General features: G+C 43.4%; 3 protein-coding genes and 1 long non-coding RNA gene across 5 annotated transcripts; 2 read left to right on the forward strand and 2 right to left on the reverse strand.

The window, feature by feature from the left end:
* Nucleotides 1-3,621: 3,621 nt before the first annotated feature.
* Nucleotides 3,622-5,807, reverse strand: sdhaf1 (succinate dehydrogenase complex assembly factor 1). Its single transcript, XM_012851205.3, has 2 exons — nucleotides 5,453-5,807; nucleotides 3,622-4,476 (listed from the first exon to the last, which is right to left on the reverse strand). The coding sequence occupies exon 2, from the start codon at nucleotides 4,250-4,252 to the stop codon at nucleotides 4,004-4,006; it is 249 nt and encodes an 82-aa protein (XP_012706659.1). The 5' UTR covers nucleotides 4,253-4,476; nucleotides 5,453-5,807; the 3' UTR covers nucleotides 3,622-4,003.
* A 36-nt stretch (nucleotides 5,808-5,843) lies between these two features.
* nudt18 (nudix (nucleoside diphosphate linked moiety X)-type motif 18) lies at nucleotides 5,844-10,523 on the forward strand. 2 transcript variants are annotated; one of them, XM_036144792.1, is made up of 7 exons: nucleotides 5,844-5,868; nucleotides 7,946-8,118; nucleotides 8,198-8,308; nucleotides 8,379-8,481; nucleotides 9,249-9,372; nucleotides 9,637-9,761; nucleotides 9,953-10,523. In XM_036144792.1, exons 2-7 carry the CDS (start codon nucleotides 7,948-7,950, stop codon nucleotides 10,333-10,335), a joined length of 1,017 nt encoding a protein of 338 aa, XP_036000685.1. In that variant the 5' UTR covers nucleotides 5,844-5,868; nucleotides 7,946-7,947; the 3' UTR covers nucleotides 10,336-10,523. The 2 variants fall into 2 exon arrangements, with proteins under 2 accessions (XP_036000685.1, XP_036000684.1); XM_036144791.1 differs by lacking the exon at nucleotides 5,844-5,868 and adding an exon at nucleotides 6,959-7,096.
* A 228-nt stretch (nucleotides 10,524-10,751) lies between these two features.
* On the forward strand, nucleotides 10,752-11,881 carry LOC110366781. Its single transcript, XR_004932195.1, has 2 exons — nucleotides 10,752-10,870; nucleotides 11,158-11,881. It is a non-coding gene; the product is annotated as an uncharacterized LOC110366781 (long non-coding RNA).
* Nucleotides 11,882-11,888: 7 nt separating this feature from the next.
* Nucleotides 11,889-22,772, reverse strand: LOC110366780 (protein FAM240B). The gene is made up of 4 exons (XM_021309837.2): nucleotides 22,628-22,772; nucleotides 22,404-22,454; nucleotides 19,415-19,536; nucleotides 11,889-12,073 (listed from the first exon to the last, which is right to left on the reverse strand). The coding sequence occupies exons 3-4, from the start codon at nucleotides 19,534-19,536 to the stop codon at nucleotides 11,962-11,964; spliced, it is 234 nt and encodes a 77-aa protein (XP_021165512.1). The 5' UTR covers nucleotides 22,404-22,454; nucleotides 22,628-22,772; the 3' UTR covers nucleotides 11,889-11,961.
* Nucleotides 22,773-27,264: the final 4,492 nt, after the last annotated feature.

Consider the following 27,264-nt stretch of genomic DNA (forward strand, 5'->3'; position numbering starts at 1 on the left):
AGGTCTAAAGCCTCCTGCAGGTTGGTCTCCCCGTTAGCCGGGCTCACTGAGACGTTTGGTCCGGGCTAGAAGGTGTAAACCATTCTGAACCGTTCTGAACGGGACTGGACTTCAGGCTTAATGCTGGACTGAGTGTTGCTGAAAGCTGAGGCCTCGTCTGATCAGAGATAGAAACAGTTTCCTGCTTCCCTCCTCTGTCACCCATCTGTCTTCATGGACACCTTGGACCTGTGAACATGGTTTCCACAGATAAACCACTTCCTGTAAGTCAGACGTGTGCAGAAGAAGAAGTCACCTTGTAGAGGTCCACCTTGTCCTGCCCGGTAATCCGGTTCAGCAGCTCTCTGCCGACCTGGACCCCCGTCACCACCGCCAGCATCTTCCTGTCATCTTCCGACTGCGAGGACAGCCACCGCAGCAGCGCCACCTGCAGCACAGACACACGCACCAGATTATAATCTTTATAATGCAGTAAGACTAAATACTGGCAGCATTTATAATTCCTCTAACTGATCAAACTGACAGACGCCACTAATCTGAACCTACACAGACCCATTTGGACCACATGGAGGAGAAGGCTTCTGGAGTAACGTGAAACACTTAATGAAAGCTCTCCTCTCCTCTATTTGGCCCATGAGGCATTTTTAATCGGTACAGGTGACCTCCAGCAGCGTTGGACCTCCTCCACTCAGAACAAACCCGCCGTGCAGAACTGAAGGGAGCATCGCAGGTCCAGACCAACCCAGACCAACAAAGACGGAGCGATGGGCAGGAATCTGCAGCTGGGTGAGGAAGACGTGAAAAGGGACTTCTGATCTGGATGGAACATGCCGTGGTCCTGAGCAAAGATCAGGAGAACGTCAGAAGAACGTCTGGAGAACATCCGGAGGGACCCCCGTGTCGCTCTCTGGGCCTTTCACTGGATTCAGAACTTAAATGAGCCGATCCTGTTATCAGGGAGAAGCCAGACCAACAAGCACGGTTTTGGTTTTCTCAGTGAACCCAGTTCTGACCTCTGCACCTCAGAGGAAATCCCACGTCCACAAAGAGGCGGAATAAAAACCTTGTTATTGCCGTTTTTACACGTCTAACATCTCTGAGGGTGAACTCATCAGAAATCTAATGTAACCTCCTTTCCAGCCTCAGGTGAATACACGGTTAAACAATCCAATCTGACAGCTTTTAACACATTTGTTTCTGTTTTACAGGTTTTGTAGTTATTCTCTTTTTTAAAACTAGGTTTGGGCTCAATGGTAATCCATAAATACTGCTCAGTAGTTAAAACTATATAAACTGTTCCACAATGGGTTGACTATATGGGAATGACTTTTTGTGTGTTTTTCATGCTTTGAAATAAATTAAACTTTTCGATATTTTATTTCTTGCTCTCCCTGGGTTCTCTCCGGGTACTCCGGCTTCCCCCACAGACACCATGACTGCTGCCCGGTCTAAACTAACCCCAGGTTGACTGCAGAGACACACACCGGTCCCCCAGCGGGATGGACGGAGGCTAAAATCCCACATATGACTTCAGGAATGACGGGTTTCCTGTAACACGTCGGCGTTGTGACCGTTTCTGATTTATTTCTCGTCTCCTTCAGTCCAGGAAGCTGTGCTGCTTTGTCTCACTGACCTGCTGGGCGAGCTGCGCGTTGCTCATCTCTCCTCCGGAACCGGACATGGCTGCGAACCGAACCACCGAATCAGAGGAACTAAGAGCAAATAAAACCTTCTGGGTTCATGTGAAGCTGCTGACTGCGGCCACAACACTCTGTTTAGCAGAAAAACAAGGAGGAAACCTTCTGCTTCCTGTTTACTTTCTTCTTCTTCTTCGCTCTGTTTGACCCAGACAGCCGGAGGCTCAGCAGCGCCCCCAGCGGTAGCAGACAGATTCCTCATTTGGCTAACAGCTAGAAAACGATCCATTAAAAGCGGTCTTTTAAACCCAGGTCTGAAAATATAAATTTTCCTTTTCAAATTAACTCACATCGATATGAAAACATTTTAGCTGAAGCGTTGGAACCCGAAGTTTATTGTTTATTTTTCATTCTTTTTTTCCATAGTAATGTAATCATACATACAGAAGTATGGCTGTCACAATCCACGAATACAATAAATACAATAACATCACATTTCATGCAAAACATGGAATAGGAAGAAGAACAGTTCTTATTAACTCCTTTCGTATTTAAAACAGAAAACATGAATCAAATCAGACAGCATTGCTTATGCGCCTGGGAACAAAGGAAAGCAAACAAAAAATGAACATTTCAGATGCAATATACACAGACACATAAACATGCACACGTACATATATATATATATATATATATATATATATATATATATATATATATATATATATATATATATATATATATATATATATATATAGGGCTGCACAGTGGCGCAGTGGGTAGCGCTGTTGCCTTGCAGCAAGAAGCAAGAAGGTCCTGGGTTTGAGTACACCCCTGGGTCTTTCTGCATGGAGTTTGCATGTTCTCCCTGTGCATGTGTGGGTTCTCTCCGGGTACTCCGGCTTCCTCCCACAGTCCAAAAACATGACTGTTAGGTTAATTGGCTTCTCCAAATTGTCCTTAGGTGTGAGTGTGTGTGTGAGAATGGTTGTTTGTCCTGTTTGTCTCTGTGTTGCCCTGCGACAGACTGGCGACCTGTCCAGGGTGAACCCCGCCTCTCGCCCAGTGAACGCTGGAGACAGGCACCAGCAACCCCCGCAACCCCATGAGGGATAAAGCGGTTTGGAAAATGGATGGATGGATATATATATATATATATATATTGTTATATTAATTTGAATATTTTCCCTTTCCTTTTCATGCATCTGAAGATTTTTAATTTGTACTTATATGTAAACTGTATAATACTTGAACAACATTTTAAATTACTTCATTGTTTCACTCCAGCCACTGAAACATACATTTTTGAGTGTGGTCCTTGCCAAAGGATATTTAAAGTATTTTTTTCTTCTGCTTGTTTCACTGTTTACAGTAAAAAGAGTTTGCAGACTAGCTGGCAATAAGCCATATTTGCTCTATATGCAAAACTAATGTTTTTAATCCAACTAGGCCCTTCACCTTTAGTAGTCCTGATTTAATAAATAGTCCTGCAGTCTGCTCTTTTGGAGCAGACTTGTTAATTATTCTTATAGCCTTCTTTTGTACAATAAAGACATCAAATTAGTAGCATGTGTCGCCCCGCACCTACACACAGCACATTAAATATGGAAAAAAAATCAGAGAATAAAGAATTTTCATTGCTTTATAATTCAACGTAAGTTAAATTTCTTGTTTTTAACCAACAAACTTGGTGAATAATTGATTCTAATTTCATTTTCAGGAACCAGAAACAGCACAAAAGTAGTTATTTCTGTGTTTCTATTAAATACTAAAAAGAAGTTACCAGGACTGTTATTTTTTTCTCTGTATAAAACATAAATGATTATATCTATCAACAATAAATTATTTTTCATGCATCCCAGTGATGCATCCCATAATTCAGTACAGAGAGATGCAGACGAGGATCGCTGCTCTTCCAGACCTAAAAGGATGTGAGATTCTCAGACTGGTTGAATATGAAGAGAAACGTGAACCTGAGACGCAGTTCATGTTGCTTTTTAATTTGTTCTGATTCACAACAGAAATCCAGTCCTAAATCCTTTCTTTGTCTGGTTTCTGTAACCTTTGAGTCTGCTTCTAAAATGTCTGCTCCTTTAATCATGTAATGATGTCATCATGCAGCAGGAAGGAGAATCAGCAGCTGTTCCTTCAGCCTGCGGCTCTGACTCTTCCTCCAGGTCTCAACCATCGAGTCTTTCATTGAATAATTGACATAAATGCTTAACTGTTAAAAGTTACATTTATTATAGCTCATTTCATCGTTTAAACTCCTGAACATGTAATCTCCACACCATCAGAGCTGCAAGTCGGTGCAGGTTCAGTCTTTGAGGTATCTGGTTCCACTGGTCCGGATGGTTCTGGGTCTTTCAGCCGGGCCCGTTGCCTTTAGAGAACGACCCCAGCTGCTTGGTGTTGACGTCCCTCAGCTGCTCCAGCTGCCTCTGGCCTCGTCGGTACAGATACTCGATGTGCATCACGTCCGTCTTCTTGATGCGGGAGTTCTCCCTGAACTCATCTCGGATTCTGGGAATGAAGCCCGGTTTCTCCTTCCCGGCTCGGAGGAACTGCCGGTACAGAGCGAGGACCTGCTTCTGCAGCTTACTGTGCCGGGACATCTCAAGGAGCTGGACGTGGCACAGAGATGGAGGAGGACCTGGTCAGAGAGCAGCTCCGGGCATCCTGCCTCCAGGATCAGATCGTCCTCAGCTGCAGAGAGTCAGGTGGAGCTCTCGGCCAATCAGAGAGCTTCTTCAGTCCGTTGCAGATTTGAGCAGCAGAGACTCTGAACCCAGAACGACTTTTATTGGAATGGATCTTCAGCTGCAGATGGTTCTAAAAGCTTCAGGAGAAAAACAGGACATGCAGATAAATTACTAAAGCACAAAAACATGAAGTTCAGATCTGAGCTGATTTTAGGGTGAACAGAACCAGGAGGTTTTATATAAAACTAGCACATAAACCCAGCCCTTATTTATTTCTATTTCGCCTCAGCCTTCAAAGTGGTCTCCAGGTTTTATGCAGAACAGGGAGCTCACTCCACACATGGACTGGATAAAGATGCTTCACTGTCTGCACCGTCCAGCTGCAAAGCTTAATGCTCAGCTTTTGTCCCAAGAATGATTCATCAGAGAGAACTGACTGCAGGCCGTTCACCTGGTGTCAGTCTGACATTCGTGATTTTCTAGCTCAGAAATGGCTTCTTTGCTGCCTCACTTGTCCAAACCTCTTCTCCTTACTGTGTGAAGATGCATTCAAGTGCTACCAGTGTTGAGTAAGCCCAGCATGTTCTGCAACATCTTCCTAAGGAGGAGACGGCCCTAAAGCTTGCTGGACACTCTTGGACGTCCTAAAGCTTCTTCTCTACTGTTGAAGCTTCAGCTTGAAGTTCTTGGTGATCAAGAAAAAATATTATTTCAGCTGCAATGTTCTCTGTGACAGTTTTCTACATGTGAGGAACATTTTAATGCAAAGAAATTGTGGCTGCAGCTCCTCTTTGCAGCTAACCGTGTCTTCAGTGCATTTTGCTTTATTATAGCATGATTCTGCTGGAGGCATTGATGGAGGTATTCTAGCTGGACTCTTTACCAGCTGACCATCATGAGATGAAAACACAGCATTTTAGTTTGCAACTCTCTTTAAAAACAACTAACAAATGAGAATTTGACAGTAAATAGGAATTCACTTCCAATAAGATCACTTTAATAATTTATTTCCCCAAATCAGATTTAAATATAACGACTAAATCTGCCTGATTGGCAGTGAAATACAAAGAAAACCTCTAACTGCGGTTTAAACAACAAACCATGTTAACTCACCTGTTTGGTAAACGTGTTCCGATCCAAACCAGTAAAATTGGGTCATCTGATATTTTTTGTACCTTTAAGATAAACTGACTTTATATTAAAACCTTAAATATTAAAGCTGCTCTGAGCTGCTAGCTGCTGCTAATTTCCTCTGTGACCTTTTTCTGGGTTACAACACAGGATGTTCGCGGAAAAACTACAAGACACGTGACTTCCGGTGGTGCTCTTAAAACCAAAAATCAGCTTTTAAAATTCAACACCACGTCATTAAAAAGGAGCAAAGCGCGAAGTCTTTTTAGTAGTTGGAGGAATTAGATAAGAAAAATACGGTATTGAGTGGAAAGTGAAATCAGACCGGAAGCGGAAGAAGAGTCCGTTTCCGGTTCGGCTTTAAATGGAGCTAAGAGAGCGGTGACGATCAGAAACAGGTCTGTAATGTGGGCTAACCTGAGTTTAACTGAGTTTTCTGAAAATTACTGATGTCTCCCTATTTGTACGGAAGCGTATTGCATTCACCAAATAAAAGAAATTTAGACAGCTTATCTCATAATTACGAGATCTGCAGTACGCTTCCGTGACTATATGATGTCATATTTTAATTATATGGACCATCTTTCCTTGCCTGTTTCTGACACTGTTAATATCATCCTGCTGTTGGGTAAATATCATAATCATTGTGCTAAATGGAGAAATGTTAAACCCTCTTTTCATTGGTCTATCAATTACTTCTAAAAACATTTTTCATCACTAAAAAAGCTAAAAAAAAAAAAAAAAAAAAGACATATGCCTAAAAATTGCACTTTGGCTTCTCCCAACTTCTGCTATTCTAATTGCATCCGTATTTTGTTGTTGTTCATATTTCCATGGCTCCTTCTATGTTTGATTTAAATGTTTGTCTTGACATAAATCACCTGCTGTTACATGTAATACTTTTGAATTGTAATTAATCTGTTTATGTTTATGTTTGCCATCCTCTCAGGGAGTCATTTTTTTCCCATGTTAATGTTAACTGCTTAATAAAAAAAAAAAACTGAGTTTACTTCTGCCGGGCTGCCATGGTAACAGTGGCTGCAGCTAGCTCCGCGCTAACTACTGACATCACTTCCGGTCAGAGGACAGGTGTATTTAGCTACGTCTGTTTTCAGGTTGTTGTTTTTTTCACTTAAAGAATAAACAAGTTCAACAATAATATATAAAAATACCAATAAACAAATATGCCAGGGGGTATGCCAGTCAGGAGGAATGACAAATAAACTGACAAACATGTGCTATGGAGTGTCATTTAAACATATGTATATATACACATATTCATACATATATTCTACAAATAAACATATCTTCTACAACTTTAAGTTGTCCAGAATTTTTAGTTGGAAACAGATTGATATAGTATTTTGTGCCTTTTGGTGAGAGGAAGGTTGAATGGTATCAAAATATGGCTCAAGTTCAATTAAATAAACATTAAAATCTGGCTTTTTTTTTTTTTTTTTAGAAATTTAAATATATGCAAGTGAAACGTCTGTTTTCAGGTGGCCGCGGTAGAAAGCGATGCAAACAGAAAGCATCTGACAGCCTGACGGGTCGTCAGCGTTTGTTTGGAGCCAGATTCCTTCTGGGAGTTGTAGTCCATCCGGAGACGGTCGGTTTCTGCAGATGGTGAGTCTGAAGCTAGCAATCCAACCTCTGAGTCTGTTTGTGTCCCTACCTGCAGTCACCGTGGAGGCAGTCAGTGGATGACTTTAATGTAACCTGCTGATAATATGGAGACATTAGAGCAGGGGTGTCCAAAGTGCGGCCCGGGTGCCATTTGGGGCCCTCTGAATGCTTTAGGGAGGCCCTTAATATCAGCTCAATAATGACCTAAATCTGGTTTTACCAGCTCAGATGGTTGAGGCGAGACACTTTCATTGATACAAGGCCTTTCAAAAAAGAACACAAATTAAAATCTTCTTAAAAGGGAAAATATAAGGTGGAACAACTTTTTTTAAATCTTTTATTGGCCATATTATTGCTTTTAATTGAGGGTAATTGTAAATAAGACCACACACGTTTAACCAAAAGGCAGACTGGGGTGCACTTATTTATTTAACTCGGTAAAAATAAAGCAAAATTAATCCTGTTCTTGTTGCTGAAAAGACACACACAAAAAAAAAAACAAAAAAAAACAGAAACACAGATCAACCCAAACAGTTTAGGACGTTGTTTGCTGGGTGAACCTGCAATAATATTTTCATATTTCAAACCTAAAATGATTTACAGATTCCTTTTCTACAGAAATCGGACTAATTTACTTCTTTCATTAAAGTATTTTGTGTTTGTTTTATTATAAGCAGGTAAAAAAATAGGAAATTAAATTTTTTTTGCCCTTTAGATTGAATAAAGGTTTTAGTTTTGTGGCCCCTGAGTTCTTTCTACGTGACATTATTGGCCCCCGTGGCCAAAAAGTTTGGCCACCCCTGCCTTATAGGTAAAGCCCTAAAGTAAGGGGAGTTTGCCTCCCTGCAGACATGGAGGTGACGGCAAAGGAGCGGCGGCAGGTGGAGGAGCAGGTGGAGCAGCTGCTGAGCGGCCAGGGGTCAGAGGTCACCCTCTGTGACGTGGGTCTGGAGCTGAGCAAGCCAGCGGCTCTGAGGAAGAACGTATCCTACATCGTCTGCGGCGTTATTTTCAACGATAAGGTAACGGCAGAGCGAGGAGGGAGCTCACCTGAGTGTCTCAGGTGTTCCCTGTGAAGGATAACACCTGTTCCTGCGTCAGGAGGAGGTGCTGATGGTGCAGGAGGCCAAGCAGGACTGCTACAAGCAGTGGTACCTCCCCGCAGGCAGGGTGGAGGTGGGGGAGAGCCTGGAGGAGGCGCTGAGGAGGGAGGTGAGTCCGCCACCTGTCAGGGTCACCGGCGACAGGAACACCTTTGGTCACATGACGCTGTCGTCCTCAGGTGAAGGAGGAGGCGGGCTTTGACTGCCAGCCAATCACGCTGCTGCTGGTCCAGGAGCAGGGCCCGCAGTGGATCCGCTTCATCTTCCTGGCCCGGCTCACAGGTCAGAGGTCACACCACTGAGCTATATTATACACTGGAGTGCTGATTTTGCCAAAAAACTGAAGTCACTGGCCGCCATCTTGCTACTCCCTACTCTCACAGAATCCCATAGGATTTGGTTGCAACAACAAGCAGTTTTCTGGTTGTGTGAAAACGTTTCACAGGTAATTCTACAGTCAGTGGATGTACTAACACTATCAACTACTAGGAAATTAGGTGCTGAAATATTTTACACGTTATTCATATTAAATATATATATATGTATAAGTATATGTATGTATATATGTATATATATATATATATATATATATATATATATATATATATATATATATATATATATATATATATATATGTATACACATATGTAAATATATGTTTTTGTATATTGTTATTTATATATTTATAAATGTTAAACATATATATTTAACTGAATAAAATGCAAAATATTTCAGCACATGACTTTCTCAGTACTTGATAGTTTTAGAACATAACATAAAACTATATGGCATTTGACATTTTAAAAGTCTTAAGCCCCCCCTGAACATGAGAAAATCCTCGTTATTCGATGCTGTAGCGCACATATTCCCTAGTTACTGAGGGGAAAACAGGGAGTACCAATATGGCGGCTGGTGGCTTCAAAGCGATTCGTTCTAACAGCGGGCGATTAGCACTCCAGTGTATTGTATAGCTCAGTGGGTCACACGCGTGGTTGGAAGGAGGGCGGGGTCAGGTGGGCGGAGCCTGAAGGTGTTTCCTGTCTGGCAGGAGGAAGCATCAAGACTCTGACGGCAGCAGACCAGGAGTCCCTTCAGGCGTCCTGGTGGGACAGACAGTCGTCCCTCCCCCTCCGAGGACGGGACATCCTCCGCCTCATCGAATACGGACTCAGGTAGGACCAGAACGCCGCCGTTCTGTAAAAACGTGTCCATGATGAGGGGAACCAGAACCGCACCATCACCCAGCCTGGGTCAGAATGTTGGTGTGAATACGTTTGATCCAGATTAAAACCAGACTCACTGCAACGTCTCTGACAGGCAAACGGTTCCTGCTCTACGGTGTTCTGCTGTCCGGATGGTTCCGGTCCACCAACAGGCCGGTTACCGGCTACAGAACCGGGTTCTGACCGCCACCTCTGCTCCTGTGCTGCCTTCAGGTACCACAGGAATCCATGGCACCCGGCCACGCTGCCGCTGGACATGAGCTGCCGCCACATCGTCCAGCGGCTCCTCCTGGTGTTTGTCGGCGCCGAGAAGCGGCTCTGGATCCTGCTGACCCGAGGTAACGGGGTTCTGCTGGGATTCTGAAACGACACTGGAGGTCCACAGTTTGTTGTTCTAAATTCAGAACCTGTCCCTGTTTTGGTTCTAAACGGTTCTGCTGGATCCGGTCAGCCTGCTGGGAACAACATTCATTCATCTTTTCTGTGACAGATTCTCCTCACCCTGACTCCCCCCCCTCCTGTCCTGCAGCCCCGACGCTCCACCCCCCCACGGCGGCGGCCCTGAGGACCCACGCTGTGACCTGGGCCGCCAACATGGTGGTCCAGGAGGCCATGCCGGCGTCCTACTACGACCACGACGTCAACACGCTGGGCGTGATCAGCCTGCAGCACGACGGCCGCCAGCACGGCAAGACGGACGGCGTCTGCTTCAACACGCTGGCGGCGCTGGTGCCGGACCGGCCGCAGCGGGACGAGGACGGTTTGGCGGAGGAGTGGCCGGCGCCGCTGACGCCTCCGGCGGTGGAGAACCCGCGGTACGTCTGGGTGGAGGTGCAGGAGCCCGCGCTGAAAGAGAGACTGCTGCGGGAAACCCAGAACCCCGCCCTGGTGCCGATCCACAGCCTGTACTGAGCCCGGCACCGTGCACGAGCACGTGCACACAGGAAGTCGCTGTTGTTGGACTCTTATTGTGAAGGAACACACGTTTCAGGTCTGATTCTGGACTCATGTAATAATGAGACCCCAGCTGCTGTTCCCTAGGAACCAGGGTTCTCCTGGTATCTCCAGCTTCTGGGGCCTCGTGGTCAGGAGCTGCACTGCAAAAATTTATCTAAAAATAAGTAAAATGTTCTTAAAATGAGTGTATTTGTCCTTGATTTGAGCAGGTAAATAAGATGGTTTGCCAATGGAACAAGATTTTTGACCTTAAAATAGGAACAACTCATCTCCATCATCTTATTTCAAGTGCAGAATGTCTAATTATCTTATATTAGGGGTCAAAATACTCTATTCCATTGGCAAATAATCTTATTTACCTGCTCAAATCAAGGACAAATACACTAACTTTAAGAACATTTTACTTATTTTTAGATCTGTTTTTGCAGTGTGCTGAGGTCCTGCAGGAGACTACAGGGGCCCGAACTGCACTGCAAAGAGGGAACTAAAAGTGAGTAAAAGTTTCTTGAAAATGCTGTATTGCTCTTGATCTGAGCAGGTAAATAAGATGATCTGCCAATGTTTTTACCCCTAAAATAAGATAATTGAAAGTGAATCATCTTATTTCAAGTGAAATTTATAATTTCACTTGAAATAAGATTATTCAGATGAGTTGTTCCTATTTTAAGTGCAAAAATCTTATTCCATTGGCAGATCATCTTATTTACCTGCTCAGATCAAGTACAAGGCAAATACAGCATTTTTTAAACATTTTTACTATTTGTTCTCTTTTTGCAGTGTGCTGGAGCTGCATGGGGGCCCGAGCTGCAGGGGCCGGTTCAGACCCAGAGTTAAGTCATGGTTTCCTTCAGGGGTCGATGTTCTGCATGTTTTAGATGTTTGATCTAAATAAACGGGCCCTCAGCAGGTTCCAGAACCTCCTGACAGGCGGCGGGCCCTTTCAGTGAGTCCGAATGGGCCCACCGCCCCGTTTAAGCTGACAAGCACTTCCAGAACCACCAAAGAACCTGAACAGAACAGTGAAGGGATGTAAAGTTCGACGCAGTAAAAACCACAGAGACGTTAAAAAGCCATCAAGCTGCAGCAGAACCGAGACTCCGGATCCTGCTGCTTGGCTCGGTTCCCTCAAGCAGAACCGGGTCGTCTTTTCAGGGTAAAATGGCAAATCGTAAATAAAGTTATTTTCTGAAACTGTGATTAAAACCATAAAAGTATTAACTATATAGAAAGCTTTTAGAGGAATTATTTATCATTTCTTATGGGTTCAAAGAAGAATGGCGTGAAAACATGAAGTTAAAGTTTTAATGTGTATGAAAGTAGCAGAGTCTAAACTCTGAGTTTCTGTGTTTATTCTGCTGAGTCAGCACTTTATGGGTATCTTGTTGTTCTGCTTTAATCTTTAATAACAGTTAAAGTGTCGTTTCCTACCACAGGGTTATGTAAACATTGACTGTTTGATTCAGAAACGCACCCAATAAAACCCAGAAGAACTCAAACAGAACCATTGATTCATTTCACAGCAGAATGTTTTATTTTCAGCCATTTAAAAGCGTCCGCTGCTCCTGCTGTCCACTGATTGGCTCATGTCTGGTCAGCTGACTTCTCCGCCTTCGCCTTCCTGAGGAAGTTGTCGTTGAGCTTCTTCAGGTTTTTGTTTCGGTTCTCCAGACGGACGACCCACTCGCCCCTCAGCCTGAAACAAAGCGGATGGATTGATTGTTCCTTTAATTAATCCGGCTCTTTGCGTTCACCTCCACTTCACCGTAAATGCTCCAGAGAAGACCTGCGTGCGCCTTCATCTCATCTAATTAACGTATAAAACTAAATACAGCAGATATTCAGTTAAAACGACCCAAATCCTGCTCTTGTTGCTTTTTTATTCTGGGCCTGAAACTAAAGTCAGTCGACTTCCCTAAATACTCAGAAACTTTAAGTGTTTCTTTTAATCAGGCAAATCTACAATCATTTACGGATTTTTTCCCACATAAAACTTTATTTCATTAAAATGTTTCAGGTTTAGTTTATTGTTGAGCAGGTAACAAAAAAGATTCACAGTTTTTCTGTTTTTAATTTTATAAAATTCTGTTTTTTGGGCCACGGGAAGTTTCCATTTGGTGATTTAGACCAATTAATTAATTAACTAATTCATTCATTCATCCGCATCCAGCCACACAGCGCTCCCTCCTGCTGGTTCATCTGGGTTCCTTCCTGTAGTTTCTTCATTTCTTCCTCATATTTTGTGGAGCAGGTAAAAAAAAAACTCCAATATAATTTTTGGTTATTTTTTTTTAGTAAATTTTTTGGCCCCTGAGAACTTCTGATTAAAGTTCGGCCTCCTCTGAATTAACCTAACAGTCGTCTTTCTGGACGGTGGGAGGAAGCTGGAGTACCCAGAGAGAGAACCCCCCCCCCCCACACACACACACACACACACACACAGAGCCCATGCTGGGATTCAAACCCAGGACCTTTTAATGCAAGGCAGCAGTGCCACATGATAAAATGGCCTAGTGAAGGTCCAAACCCGACTAAGAAGTTCACTGGAAAAAGGGAATTAAAAGTGAGTAAAACTGTCTTGAAATTAGTATTTGTCTTTGATGTGAGCAGATAAATAAGATTATTTGCTAATGGAATAAGATTTTTGCACTTAAAATAAGAATAATTTATCTCCCTCATCTTATTTAAAGTGCAGGATGTCTAATTATCTTATTTTAGGGGTAAAAATACTCGTTCTTTATAATAATCTCATTTAGCTGCACAAATCAAGTGAAAAAACTCATTTCAAGAACATTTTACTATTAGTCCCTTTTTGCAGTGTCTCTGCTAGAATTAGCAAACACACTGCAAAAATGGATCTAAAAATAAGTAAAATGTTCCTAAAATTTGTGTTTTTGTCCTAGATTTGAGCAGGTAAATAAGACTATCTGCCAATGGAATGAGTATTTTGACCCCTAAAATAAGATAATTAGATATACTGCACTTGAAATAAGATGGAAATGAATTGTTCCTATTTTAAGTGCAAAAATCTTATTCTATTGGCAGATCATCTTATTTACCTGCTCAAATCAAGGAAAAATACACAAAGTTTAAGACCATTTTACTTATGTTTAGTTCCGTTTTTGCAGTGCAATGAATAGTTTTTCTTCCACTTCACACTCATGTGTTACTTTGCTTGTCTTTCATGACTTTTATCTCCACAGCAGCCTCACAGTGAGCTGATTATTAGCTCTCCCTCTGGTTTGGTGAGGTTAGCAGGTCAGCTGCAGAGATCTCAGCCGTCTGCAGCCGTTCTCCTTCCTGTTAACGTGCCGTTAACGAGCCGAGCAGAGCAGCGCCGGTTCGAGGCCCGGACGCTCGGCATGTTAATGGGTCCTCACCCGGACAGGGGAACCGGCGGGCGTCCGTCAGCGGGCCGCAGAACAAACACCAGCAGAGCCGTGATTGTAACCCGACGCTCGCCCTCAGCTGTCCTCACCATTTCTTTGTCGCCTTCCTGACGCGTTTTCTGGATTATTCCATTTGTTCTTTTAGCTGCCGATAATCCCCCGACCTCAGCAGAGTCAGAGCCTCGGACGGAGACACACACGGCACATTTATACCGGGACGCCTTGTTTCTAACCAATGAATCACGTTTATCCTCTAACCAGACCTCCAGTCCTGCTTCAGACTGAAACGCGGCTGGATTTCACCAGATTTACATGTTTTCAGTCCGTTCTGATAAATCCACTCCTTTCTTCTCTGCCTTCACACTGCAAAAACTGATCTAAAAATAAGTCAAATGTTCTGAAAGTTGGTGTATCTGTCCTTGATTTGAGCAGGTAAATAAGATTATTTGCCAATGGAATGAATATTTTGACCCCTAAAATAAGATAATTAGACATTCTGCACTTGAAATAAGATGATGGAGATGAGTTGTTCCTATTTTAAGTGCAAAAATCTTATTCCATTGGCAAATCATGTTATTTACCTGCTCAAATCATAGACAAACACACTCATTTTAAGAACATTTTACTTATTTTAAGTTCTGTTTTTGCAGTGCAGTGTTTCCTCCTCTGTTCAGGAGCGTCGTCACACTGAAGTCTAGATTAGCGACGCGCATCCAGCAGCATTTATGATCTGAAGCTTTAACAAAGACCCGTTAATGGAGCAGCAGAATAATCTTAAAGCTCTGAGTCTCTGAGGGCCAGCGGCCTCCAGACGTTCTCCAGTTCTCCTTCAGATCATGGTAATGTTCCTCAGAGAGCAGTGGGAGTGGATGTGGAGGTCTATTCACTGCAAAAATGGATCTAAAAATAAGTAAAATATTCTCAAAGTTAGTGTATTTGTCCTTGATTTGAGCAGGTAAATAAGATTATCTGTCAATGGAATGAGTATTTTTAACCCATAAAATAAGATAATTAGACATCCTGCACTTGAAATAAGATGATGGAGATGAGTTGTTCCTATTTTAAGTGCAAAAATCTCATTCCATTGACAAATCATATTTTTTACCTGCTCAAATCAAGGACAAATACATTAACTTTAAGAACATTTTACTTATTTTTAGATCCATTTTTGCAGTGTTCTTCTACAGAGATGAAAAAAAAAACCTAAACTAATGTCTATAACTGGGCTGCAGGGATCTCTGCATCCAGAACCTTCATCCAGCACCAGCTGCTAGAACCTCAGGGAGCAGGGATTGTTCTGGAGAACCTTCCTGCAGCTCTACATCCAGAGTTCCCAGCCTTCACTGAGCAGAGAAGAACCTGATGTTCTCCTCAGAGGAGGTCCAGCTTCTCTGGGCTCAGAGGCTTCTGGGATGGACCGGTTCTCCAGATGTTTGGTGGAACAGGAGCATCCAGCCTGTAGGGAGGAACCTGGTTCTGTGATGGTAGGAGGCGGGAACCACGGTCTGGGTTTGGATCATCTCCTCTTCTCTGATGCAGGAAAGTCCAGCAGAGCATCATCTGCTGCCTTCAGGACCACATCTCCTCCAGGGAGGTCCAAGATTCCTGAGGAAGAGGAGGGTCTCCCTGCAGCCCTGACCCGTCCGGATGGATTTGTGTCTTCGGTACCAGAGATGTTCACTGACATCGTAAACCTGAGTTTGTTGAACATGCGGAGGATCCGGAGCAGCGGCGTCAGGAGAACTTCTAAATCCATCGCTGCTGCTGTCTGACGGCTTCCATCACTCATCGCCGTCAGATTATCGCCTCTCGGCACCGCGGCGCTGCAGCTGGCCCGGCTCCCCTAACGCTCTGAGTTAGCGGGTCGGGTGGAGGCCCGGTAACAGACACCCGGGGGATTAGGAGATACACGGTATGATGGGAGGAGGATTAGGAGGACGGGTAATGGAGAGCAGGGGATTAGGTGTGAGGGTCTGCAGATGGGGGGGGGGAGGTTAAGGAGGGTCAGCAGAGGCACAGGGACGCGACTAATACCTGGAGAATCTGCACACTGCAAAAAGAGAACTAAAAATAAGTAAAATTTTCTTGAAATTAATGCATTTCTCTTTGATTTGAGCAGGTAAATAAGATTATTTGCCAATGGAATGAGTATTTTTACCCCTAAAATAAGATAATTAGATATACTGCACTTGAAATAAGAAGATAGAGATGAGTTGTTCCTATTTTAAGTGTAAAAAATCTTATTCCATTGGCAAATCATCTTATTTACCTGCTCAAATCAAGGAAAAATACTCTCATTTCAAGTTTCTAATAATTTCTTATTTTTTGTTCTATTTTTGCAGTGCAGTAGTTTGGACCACCCGGTACCGTCCAGAACCACCGGGGATGGGAGGCCCAGTCGGTGAGCGTGTGCAGCAGAACCAGAACCAGAACAAAGGAGGGAACCTCGGAAATCCAGTAAATTAGGACAAACTTCAGGTTCTCTGGACAGAACCAGTTCTCCAGAACTTAGAGGGGTTCTGTTTCAGGACTTTTGGGTCAGACAGTGACAGATGGACCAGACCAAGACGCCTCGCTGTTCAGCCCCTTTCCTCTGATACCCTCAGATAAAATCCTGCAGCCTTCAGAACCAGAGTCCAGCTGCAGCGGTTCTGGTTCTGGCCTCAGAGGTTCTTCAGAGAACATCAGAGAACATCCAGCTTCATGGAGACCAGGGAACCCAGCAGACGGGTCAGGGAGGAAGTTCTGGTCCAGTTTACAGCAGGGTCAGGTTCTACAGAACCTCCCAGAGCTCTGATCATCATCTGGACCTGGAGAGACGATGGACCACCTGCAGACCTACCAGGACATGGACGTCCACCTGGACTGACAGGCTGGACCAGGAGAGCATTGATCAGAGAAGCAGGAGGACCGTGGTGGTTCTGGAGGAGCTGCAGAGATCAGCAGCTCAGGAGGAACAACCGGTCCAGAATCACGGATCGGACTCTAATGGAAACCGTGTAGGAGACGCAGCAGATGAAGACGCTCTGAAGACACCAGAACTGAACCTTTTGTGATCCACGGCGGCGGCGGCATCATGCTGTGGAACGGGGAAGCTGCTCAGAGATGATGCCGATAAATCCAGGACCATCCTGGACCTGGAGCGTGATTCTGTTATGGAGAAGATGAGGTCGTCTCTCAGAACCTTCTGGACCTTCATTCGGCTCTACAGGAACCTCTTTCTCGGTGACAGGAGACGTTTGGAGCAACTCTGACACTCAGATGCTGAATATTCCCGACCTGCCGCCCTCCTCATAATGACCAGCATTTCATCCATCCTTCAGTTCGCTGCCAGAACCAGCCGGGCCCATGGTTCTGATGTTTCCGCTCATTAGTGAGCGCCGCTGTGGAGACCTTTCAGGACCAGGCCGTCTGTGAGGGCGGGGGGGGGGGGGTGTCAGCATGTCCCGCAGCTCGCTGAGAGACGAGGCTGTTTGTAATGAGAGGTTCTGTTTTTAGACGTGTCTATTTGCTAGATACGCTCACATGTCGGCCCGCTGCGACCCAAAGCGCATTCATTCTCCGTGTTGTAACAGGTTCCGCCGTCAGAGACCCAGAGCTGCATGAGGAAGATCCTCCTCCCCACCGAGCAGGAGCTTCATGACGGGACATTTCCCTGCTGGGTTGGTCAAAGGTCCAAAAAACAACAAACTAATAAAGGCAGGAAATGAGCTCAGAGCTCAGTGATGACATCATCATGAGGTCAGAAAAGATTAGATACAGTTTATGTAACAGGAACATGAGAGGATGGTCATCAATTAAAGATCCCGCAAACTACAGCTTTAATTATATTTTATCAATTAATGTTAATTTGCTCATATTATTATAGAATTACAGGAAAAGTCAAACCTGACGATTCCTCACAAGACAACAAGGTTTTCTTGTAACGCATCCCATCAGTACACTGCAAAAAACGGACCTAAAATAAGTAACATTTTCTTGGAGTAAGTGTATTTGTCCTTGATTTGATTTGAATGTGTATTTTGACCCCTGAAATAAGACGATTAGATATACCGCACTAGAAATAAGATGGAGATGAGTTGTTCTTATTTTAGGTGCAAAAATCTTATTCCATTGGCTGATAGTCTTATTTACCTCCTCAAATAAAGGACAAATTGAAATCATTCTTAAATAATTTTAAGAAAATTGTACTCACTTTTAGTTCTTCCAAAAAAAAGTTAAAAACAAAGCAACTGGACTTGTTTTCCGTAGTTGAAGACGTTTCGCTTCCTCTCCAGGAAGCTTTCTCAATTCAAAATTCTGTTGAATTTGCATGTTATCTAAGCCATTACAAGGCCTTTGTCTGGCAGTAGTATAAAGCCTGGTACTCCACATTACTCCAGACTTTTTGAGCTGCCAGGAGCGACGCTGTGAGGCAGAGCGCCATCATTTCTGCTCAACGTTTGGACCTGGCGGCTCTTTTAGCTCCTAGTCTGCCCAGCGACAGCAGCGACTCTAGGGCGCCCCAACATGGGCAGAGGCGGTGTTGCAGCGAAGGCCAGCGTCTTTCTTCCAGGTTGGAGAAATAGCTCCAGAAAACAGCGTGTTATAAAAAATACTCTGTAGTCGTATAGTCCTATCTGCCTATAGCTGACTAAGGAAGGTGTAAAAATCACGATAAAACACTTTTGTAATTCGTGACTTATACAGGAGGCAGCTATAAGTTTGTAGCAGAGGATAAATACTGTTGGTGTCGTTAGAAATCTGTGAAGCATCAGAGGAAAAAGGTTGTAAAGGAGTCGGTTTGAAGCTCCTTTCTTTCTGACTGAAGACATAAAAATGTCCAAAGAATGCCAGGAATAAAAATCCAACACCGTCCATCCGTCTGGTACCGACAGGGCGGGCGACACATCGAAACTATGAGCCGGGAACCGTAACGCTGCTCTAAGCACAAAGGTTTGATTTCAAAGGCCCTGAAATGGCCACCAGGGGGCAGAAGTGGTGGCGCTACTGGCAGCAACCAGAGCACCCAACAGTCAACAGTTAGGATGGTGTTAGGTGAAGTCAGACACCGGACCGCCCTGATGGAGACTGGGTGGTTCTGGGCCGTCTCTGAAGTCCTGGTCCGGTATAAAACCACGCAGAACCAGAACCAAACAAGGCGGAGCAACATTTGGTTTCATGCTCCTCAGGTCTGGAACAAAGGGCCTGAGAACTGGAGACGTTCAGAAACTGTTGGTTCCATTGCTTGTTTGGATCTGGCCATAAAACTGGTGCCGCCTGCTGACATCATCTCATCAAGGTTCTGGATGATCCAGCTTCTGCGTCAGGACTAAATCACAATCAGAACTTCTGAACCCGTTTCTGATGAGGGAAACGTCTCCCCACCATGTTGGTAACTATGATCCCAGCGAGGCCGAGAAAACTACTTTTACCTGAGATTATCTCATTAAACGTCCCAATTTCACCTAAAGTTTTATTACCTAAACATCTAAACAGGTTGGGTGGAGATAAAGATGTTTATGCTGACCCAGCAGGTCAGAACAGGCCCCTACAGACTGATGGTTCAAACCGGACCAGTACTTCAGAGAGGTGGAGGTTGTTTTTTTATCAGATGATCATTTGGACAGATTGCTGCTGCGGCAGAAACCAGACGAGGTCTTACTGACTTTTTGAGGGCGCTCTTGGTCATCCTCTGCTCCTCGCTTTCGGCATGCTGATTTTCGGCGCTGATCCGGTTCTCCCAGAACGATTTGATGTGCAGACGGTCATGGATCAGAGCCAAGTTCATCTGGAACACAACGAAAATCATCACTCAGATTCTGCTCCTCCATCAGAAGGAACTGGTACCAAACTGATGCTTAGCGGACTCAAACGGAGCTCAGATCAGCTGAAAACAGGGAGAACCAGAACCAGAACCAGGCTTGAGGAAAGGATGATACAGGAAACAGTCTAAGGAAATTAACCTGTCTGGGGGAACCAGAACAACCTAGAACCATCCAGCCCAGCACACTCCAGCTGGTTCTGGTAGTTTTTAATGTCTTTGGTCATGATGAAATGAATTGGTGCCTCTAAGTCTGCACTGCAAAAACGAAACTAAAAGTAAGTCGAATTTTCTTAAACTGAGTGTATTTGTCCTTGATTTGAGCACACAAATAAGATAATTTGCCAATGGAATAAGATTTTTGCACTTAAAATAGGAACAACTCATCTCCATAATCTTATTTCAAGTGCAGTATGTGTAATTATCTTATTTTAGGGGTAAAAATACTCATCCCACTGGCAGATAATCTTATTTACCTGCTAAAATCAAGGACAAATACACTAAATGTGACTTATTTTTAGTTCTGTTTGTGCGGTGTGTTCTCATTAACATTTAGACATTTGCTTTCAATTTGGACAAACAGCAGCCAAACCTTTTAGATAAAAAAAAAAAAACCTCTCCTTTTTAAAGTTAGTTTTTCTTTGTTTGGGTCTCATCAACCAGATCTGAACCAAATGTCTCCAGGAAAACCTGTTTTTCCAGCAGCTGATTTGAATCGCTATTTAGTTGCTGTTTTAATCTAAGCTCTTATTATGAACCACGGCATTGAAGCCGCTGTATCTATGTGAGGCTCTTATTTTGACAGCAGACAGGAAGCAGTTCTTGAGTTGCTGGCGGGCTGTAATAAAGACTTTTATCTTAGAGGAAAGTCTTTTTCTTTGGGATGGTGGTGGCCTAGTGGTTAGAGCAGGGTGATGCATCCTGGGAAGGCTGCAGGTTCCCTGGTTTGAATCCCACTGACTGCCCTTGGGCAAGACTCTTAGTCCCAGAAAGCTCTAGAGGCGCCTCTCCTGGCAGCCAACTGCTCCCTAAGGGGCGGGCTTAATGCAGACGACACACTTCAGTGGAATGGATGTTGCAATGATAATGATTATTATTATTGTTTCTATGCTTTTTGTTTAAATGGGAGCCATCTTAGAATTAGACCCTGATTAGTCCAGTGGTGTCCAAAATGCGGCCCGCTGGCCATTTAAGGCCCTCAGAATGAATTTGTGCGGTCCACAACCACAGATCAAGACACAAATTTTGCTCGTTTAGTTGATGCAGAAAGTTGTTTTAAATTGTTATTCTGAAACTTTGACAGACATCTAAAATGCCTGCCACAAACTCTGCATCTTTCATTAGTCCTGTTTGTTTTTTTTTTATATATAAAAAGACGACTAAATAACCCCTAAACTCTGCTTAGAACAATAAACGCTTCAGGTGAAAGACGGATCCATAGTTCTATTTTATCAGGACGGATTAGAATCAATCCAAAAGGTGCAGAAATGTCTTCAAATAGTTCAGATCCAGGGTTAACCTCAACAACACATTAATACACGTGTCAAACTCAAGGCCTGCCTCAATATGGCCCGTCAATGCAATTTATCAGGTCCTCAAGAGCCAGAAAAGGCAGATCATGTCATAAAGTAAAGGCATATAACCTTTTAAAGTTTGGAAAGTGACTAAAACTTTGCCTCCTGTAGTGAATGTTGATTTTTTTTTTTACTGTGTAGTAACAGCATCCTGCCACTAGGTGTCAGTTTTCCAACAACACATTAAAACATCACAGAAATGTCCAAAAAGAGAGGAAGTGATGCAGAATGATGAGTTTAAAGTTTAGCTCACCCCAATATCAACTTTTTTTGTAGATAAACTGTAAAAAACTGGGCCTAAGGTGCTACTTTTATGTGTTTTTTTTTTATATTTTTTTTATTTGTGAACTGGAATGAAATTATGAAATCAAAAGTATAATTTATGCAGGTGTAACTGGCCCATTTAATGACTTCATGATGCCAAAGTGGCCCAATATAGAAATGAGTTTGACTCCCTGCATTAAAATGTTTTTGTTATTAAAGAAGCAGGTAAAAATACTGTTTTTGCAGCTGTACAGAACGTCCAACTTGTCCCAAATATTTTGACTCCCCTGGAGGAGTCAAATCTGTCCTGAGTTGTTTCTTCACACATCAGTTTAAAGTCCAGGTTGTGATCAGTGAGACAAATAAAATCTCATCTGGTTTCAGAGACCCAGCATCGCGCCTCGCCTCCGGACCGTTACACTATACTCAGAACAGAACGAGCAGCTTTGCTTTAATCCAGGCGTCGTTATAAGGTTATAAAGAGAGACCCAATAAAACCGTTTGATTCAAGAGGATCAGAACCATAAATGTAGATATGTTTAAAACAAGGAATATTCCTAATATTTCCATAAACAGTAACTGATCCTGGTTTGATTGCCAGCGGAGCAGCAGGTGGTTAATAAAGTTAACGGGCGGGTTTATGTGCTGACCCACCAGTCTGGCGGGCCTTCAGAACCTCAGGAATCATGTTTGTCATAAACGGATCAAATAAAACCTAATTTTAAAGAGCGACTGGTGTGAATTCAGCTGTAAAGTAAACATAGAGCAGCCAAGTGAGCTGGAGCGGCGCTCTCACACAAGAACAGGACTAAAAATGTCCATTTTACTTCCTTCCACGTCTCAATTTTAAGGATGAAATCCTTCACACCTGAACGCAGGTCAAAAACAAACATTTTGTTTATTTAAACCTCTCTTCATGTAAGCGCACAGACCTGAAGCTACAACAGTCTAATGAGAGCAAATAATCATAATTATTCAGTAAAATATCAATAATACCTGTAAAGGAAATAAGCAGATCTGCGTCTGATTCCCAACTCGTCTACAAGTCTGCAACAAAAAGAAGAATCAAGTCCAAAAGTTGTCAGTTTAAATTGAAAAAGCTAATTAAAAGTGTATCAACACACATTTAATTTGCTGAATGAATCTAAATAATAAACTAAAGATGGAAATAAATTGTCTAATTTATTGGTGTTGAAAAGAGAGGAAGAGAAAGCACCGACCTTCAGCCTGAGCCCGTCTGTCAGTGCGTCTGAGCCGAGCCCAGAACCACTCCCACCAGCAGCACCAGCAGCAGCGGCACAGAACCCCTCCCAGATACCAGGCTTTTAAATCCTCTCATGTGTTTCACAGTAAAACCTCGCTGGGTCCAGCCGGACCTCCAGAACACGACACCGTGAGAGAAGAAACGGTCTGAAGGGATTTATTTATCTCCATCAGGAGATCTGAAACCTGATTGGCTGTTTTAGCCGCCTGTCCATCATTCCCTGCCGTTAAGTTCAGATCTAAATATTGTCGGATGGACGGATTAAATGTTGGTTGGTCCAAACGTGTCCACCCTGGGAGCAGATTCCAAGGTTCCCCAGCCGCTTTGTCGGGGAACCAGACCCCCATCCGACCAAACCGCTTCGTCTGGACAGCGCTAGGTGCCTCCATTAAGGTCAACGAGGTTTCTGCAAACACGAATAAAACCAGAAACATGGTGGAAGTCTTAAAGAGAACATATCATCAAAAAATACATTTCTCACTCGTAAACAGGGTCCGAAATTAACACTCACCAGATGCCAAATGCAAGTACATTTTCAGTTCGGCTAGTAAATTTCTGCGGGCTAGCTGCCACACGGCGTGTAAATGTTAGCGCCAAATAAATTTGGTTTTTCAGTCATTTTGGTGGATGCTCCTTTACGTTCCTCTGCTTTCAGCTTGTATGACCAAAGCGCACAAACACATGTGACGCGAGAACAACAAGAACCACGTCATGTCCGTTTGCTAGCAGCTAGCCTTTAGCTCAGGCTAATTACGTAGCGGCATTATGTGGAGATATTTAGCAGGGGTCAGAATTAATATTTTTTCCGGTAAAAAAATATGCTTGGCCGGTTAATCAGAAAGTTAATTTCGGACGTGTCATATACAAAATATTTTGTTGCGTAGAAAAAGTTGAACGTAGAAAAAGCGTAGACGCTGTAAACACATCTGTTCATCACATCCGTTCTCATTAAATGTGTCTGAATTTCGATTTTTCAGCGTTCTCGTACCATTTTGGGTTCATTTAGGGGTCAGCGTTTTGTGTTGGCCTAATTTTTTATTTTTCACCAAGGGGTGCCGGAAAGACGAGTGCGTTTGGGTCTTGGTAACCGTTTGGCCTGCAGGACAACTAAATGACAACGTGGGAAGATGGAAACAGCTCATTCTCTATCAGGTTAGATCCAAATGGTTATCTTGGTTATTATTTTAGGATTACTCTGACCGCCCTGTTGCCTGGTTAACTACTAGCAGCAAATGGCGATAGTAATATATAGCGATATATTTCTTTCCATTTTATCATGAAAACCCTACGGCCTTTGGTCAGTAACAGTACCGTGTGTGGGGCTGATTAAATGAGACAAAAACAGACAGAAGAGCTAATAGTGGGTTAATTTCTGGTGCTACCACTGTTCGGCCATGTTGGATCCTGAGGATGCAGGAGGAACAAAAGATGAACGAATTCCTCCTGGTTTCCCAAACTCTGACTGATCAGAGCTACTCCACACGGTTCAGGTGCATCATCCAGAATTACCTTTAGTCTTTACTCAATCTGAGCAGCAGACACGACGTCGTTACAAGATCGGAAAGAGACACAGAAATAGACGACAGACTGGCACTAAATAAGAAACACACACACAGTTATGTAGACCCTGCATGACATCATTACAAACACAGATCCGTTTCAGGGCTCAGCTTCCTGCTTCCTGGCTCGTGTTTCTGTCACTTATGAGCCGACGTGGGTAGTAACCTCAACTAGTTACATTTATTTAGGCAACCATCAGAGAAAATATCTGCCTGCAAGAGCAGTTTAAGGGCACTGCGCTTTTACTTGAGAACCCTCGTTGTGATTTAACGGAGGACCAGTTCTGGTTACTCTTCCTCTTCTCTGTACTTCAGTGATGATGATGATGATGATGATGATGATGATGATGCACCAGAACCACAGTTAATGTTAAAGTCCAACCGGTCTTCGTTGTTCTGAGGTAATTTTCCACCTGCTGAGCCGTTTGGAGCTCTAGTGAAGATACTATAAAGTTTATAGTGGTTTATCTTTAGTTTAAACAGTAAAGATAAATCACCTGTACACATTTTAAAACCTTCATGTTGTGTAAAATCTACATTTGGAAATGGTTTGTTTCGCATTTATACTCGTTTTCTATTTTATTCTTCAAAACAACCAGACTTTCAAGAATACAGAGTCTTTATTGTCATTATGGAACCATGATTACATATTTGGTGTGACAGATTTTACATTTAACACACAGATACTAACCATCGAGATAATGTTCAAGTTAAATGCACCAAATAATGAGACTTCCTAAGGAGCTAAAGGTGTAAAATAGTCCTCAGCATCTGGTAAAGGTTTAGTGTTCAGGTGTCATGGTGCGTTCACATATTTATATGTTATCCTGATGTACAGCTGCAACACAGGAGCGATGCGGCGCTAAGCGAGGCAACAGACGCGTTTCTAGTTAGGCAAAAGGTGCGGTTTTGGCTTCTGTGTCTTGTTGCGCCGCGACAACCAATCAGGACGTAGATGTGGCTGTGAAGGACTGTTTTCATCCAACATGGAAGAAAGACTGATGGTGGCGGTTTGACGTCGGCCTGAGTTGTACGACTCAACCAGTTATTGCTGGAGAGACGAGTCCAGAAAGGACCGAGCCTGGAGAAGAGAGAGGAGGCTGGAGTGACAGGAAGGGAAAGCGTCACTAGATGGCGCCGTTGTACTGCTGTAGTCCTGGTTTGTCATGATGATGTCAGGCTAGCCACAGCGAGCAAATGTGCCGACATTTTTGCAGAAAACGCGTTTGGTTTGAACGCACCTTAATAAAGACAGGTAGCAGTCAGTTTACAGAGCAATATGAAGATACTCTGCAACTGCATAAACTTACCAGGTAAACGCTCCCTGAGGAGCAGCAGAAACAGAAATAGTCAAGTTAGTCAAAAGGCTCAAGTTACTGAACAGTAACGTGAGCAGGGAGGGAGCCAAAAAAACACTCCCTGGTTAGCTGAAGGTGCACTAATAGACATTAGCATGTGTAACTAGTAACCAGACAGTGTAACTAATTCTCAGTTAATGCCCACGTCACCAGCAGCTGCTCGTTCCACACGGACTGTGAACTGGGCTGATGGTTCATTGGTTTCTCCGCCATGTTGCTCCAACGCTGCTCTGACGGTGGTGTTTCAGGGCAGGGAGGGGCGGAGCCCTGAGTGGCAGCTGTTCACGTACACGTACATACACACGCAGCCGGCATGGTTAATTAAACGAGGGACTGGAGAACTACGCAGAGAGCTGCTGTGTGACCTCAGACCATGTTACCTTTAGTTCTTCACATCACTATTTTTTAGTTCCTTCGATCTAACATAATACAATTTAGCTTATTGCTCCTTTAAGCACCTGGTAGCATCTTATGAACACTGTTGAAAAGGAGCCCTGTGAGAACTTTGGCGTTTCCAGATGTTGACCTCTGAGTCCTCCTCTGCCATGGGGGTCAGCAGACGCCATGGACACGCTGGCATTGCTTTGGCGTGGAGCGCCTCACACCGTGTCCAAAGCTTTTACTAAAAGACTCTGATTGTTACCACTGTTGTTGTAATTGAATTTCAAATGCAGTTGTGTTGTTTACTGCTTCTGTTTTGGGGCTGTAAATTTCAGTCACGGTCACAAACGGACTCCCTGATGGTCTGAAGGCTTTTTGGGACCTGAAACTTGGTTTATCCTGTTAATTATTAAAATATTTTAGTTACTGATGTTATTAACCTAAAGTCTCTGCAATAACCCACCAATTATCAACTTATTAATACAGTAAATTGTTCAATATTTTGTCCATTTTAAAGTTGTGGGTGGCATTAAAGGGGCTTTAAAGATGTCCTGTTGACGCACCTTCAACACCTTCTTGTGGAAGTAGGCAGGTTAAGCTTGACTGAATGGACAGGTGTTTTCATGGCCCTCCTGAAACTTAAACACTATATTGTTTGCATTCATGGCCAGACTGGACCCCACAAACATAAAGATGACATAGGAGGCCATGAATCCATCTGTCAGGCCTGATAAAGATAGCAGTACAGACACGGGAATGTGTGTTTGACAGCCTGCTGCAGAATCACATCACGCCCCGAGAGGCTTGACATTTAACTCATGTTGTCACCCAAGTGTCTCACAAACAGAGACACGTCCCTCCTTCTGTCTTCAGGACGACATCCAGGAAGCTGTTTCCATGCCTCCTCCGTCTGGATCCTGCCTGAAGGTCGGCTTCAGAATCAGCTGAAACCCGTTAGAGCTGCTTATCTCCACCATTGGTTACCAGGGACTCTAAACAAATCAGTTTTCTGCTAGTTTGAAGAAGTCAGTCATAAAACAGTAATTTAGCCACAGCAGGAGAGAAATGTGATTCACATAAACACAGAACCATAAGTTGCTAATTGGAAATAACTGATATATATGACAAGTAATTCAAATGTCACCTTTGTTCTCCTAAATTATGACTATGGAGGCCAGAACAGGTCCAGAGTTGAGTTTTTGATCCAAAATATTCTGATTAGAGCAGATTTGAAAACACATTAGCATCTGTAGAAAGACTGAAATAGCAAAAACTTTCATTTATTTCCCTTATTT

This window comes from Fundulus heteroclitus, chromosome 12 (genome assembly GCF_011125445.2).
Source record: "Fundulus heteroclitus isolate FHET01 chromosome 12, MU-UCD_Fhet_4.1, whole genome shotgun sequence".
In the NCBI taxonomy this organism is placed as follows: Eukaryota; Metazoa; Chordata; class Actinopteri; order Cyprinodontiformes; family Fundulidae; genus Fundulus; species Fundulus heteroclitus.

Coding starts and splice junctions, on each gene's coding strand:
- nudt18 (XM_036144792.1), top strand. CDS start 7,948: ATGGAGGTGACGGCAAAGGAGCGGCGGCAGGTGGAGGAGCAGGTGGAG. Junction 8,482..9,248: donor CTTCCTGGCCCGGCTCACAG/GTCAGAGGTCAC, acceptor CCTGTCTGGCAG/GAGGAAGCATCAAGACTCTG. Junction 9,373..9,636: donor CTCATCGAATACGGACTCAG/GTAGGACCAGAA, acceptor TGCTGCCTTCAG/GTACCACAGGAATCCATGGC.
- LOC110366780 (XM_021309837.2), bottom strand. CDS start 19,536: ATGAACTTGGCTCTGATCCATGACCGTCTGCACATCAAATCGTTCTGG. Junction 12,074..19,414: donor ACCAAGAGCGCCCTCAAAAA/GTCAGTAAGACC, acceptor GCTTTGTTTCAG/GCTGAGGGGCGAGTGGGTCG.
- sdhaf1 (XM_012851205.3), bottom strand. CDS start 4,252: ATGTCCCGGCACAGTAAGCTGCAGAAGCAGGTCCTCGCTCTGTACCGG.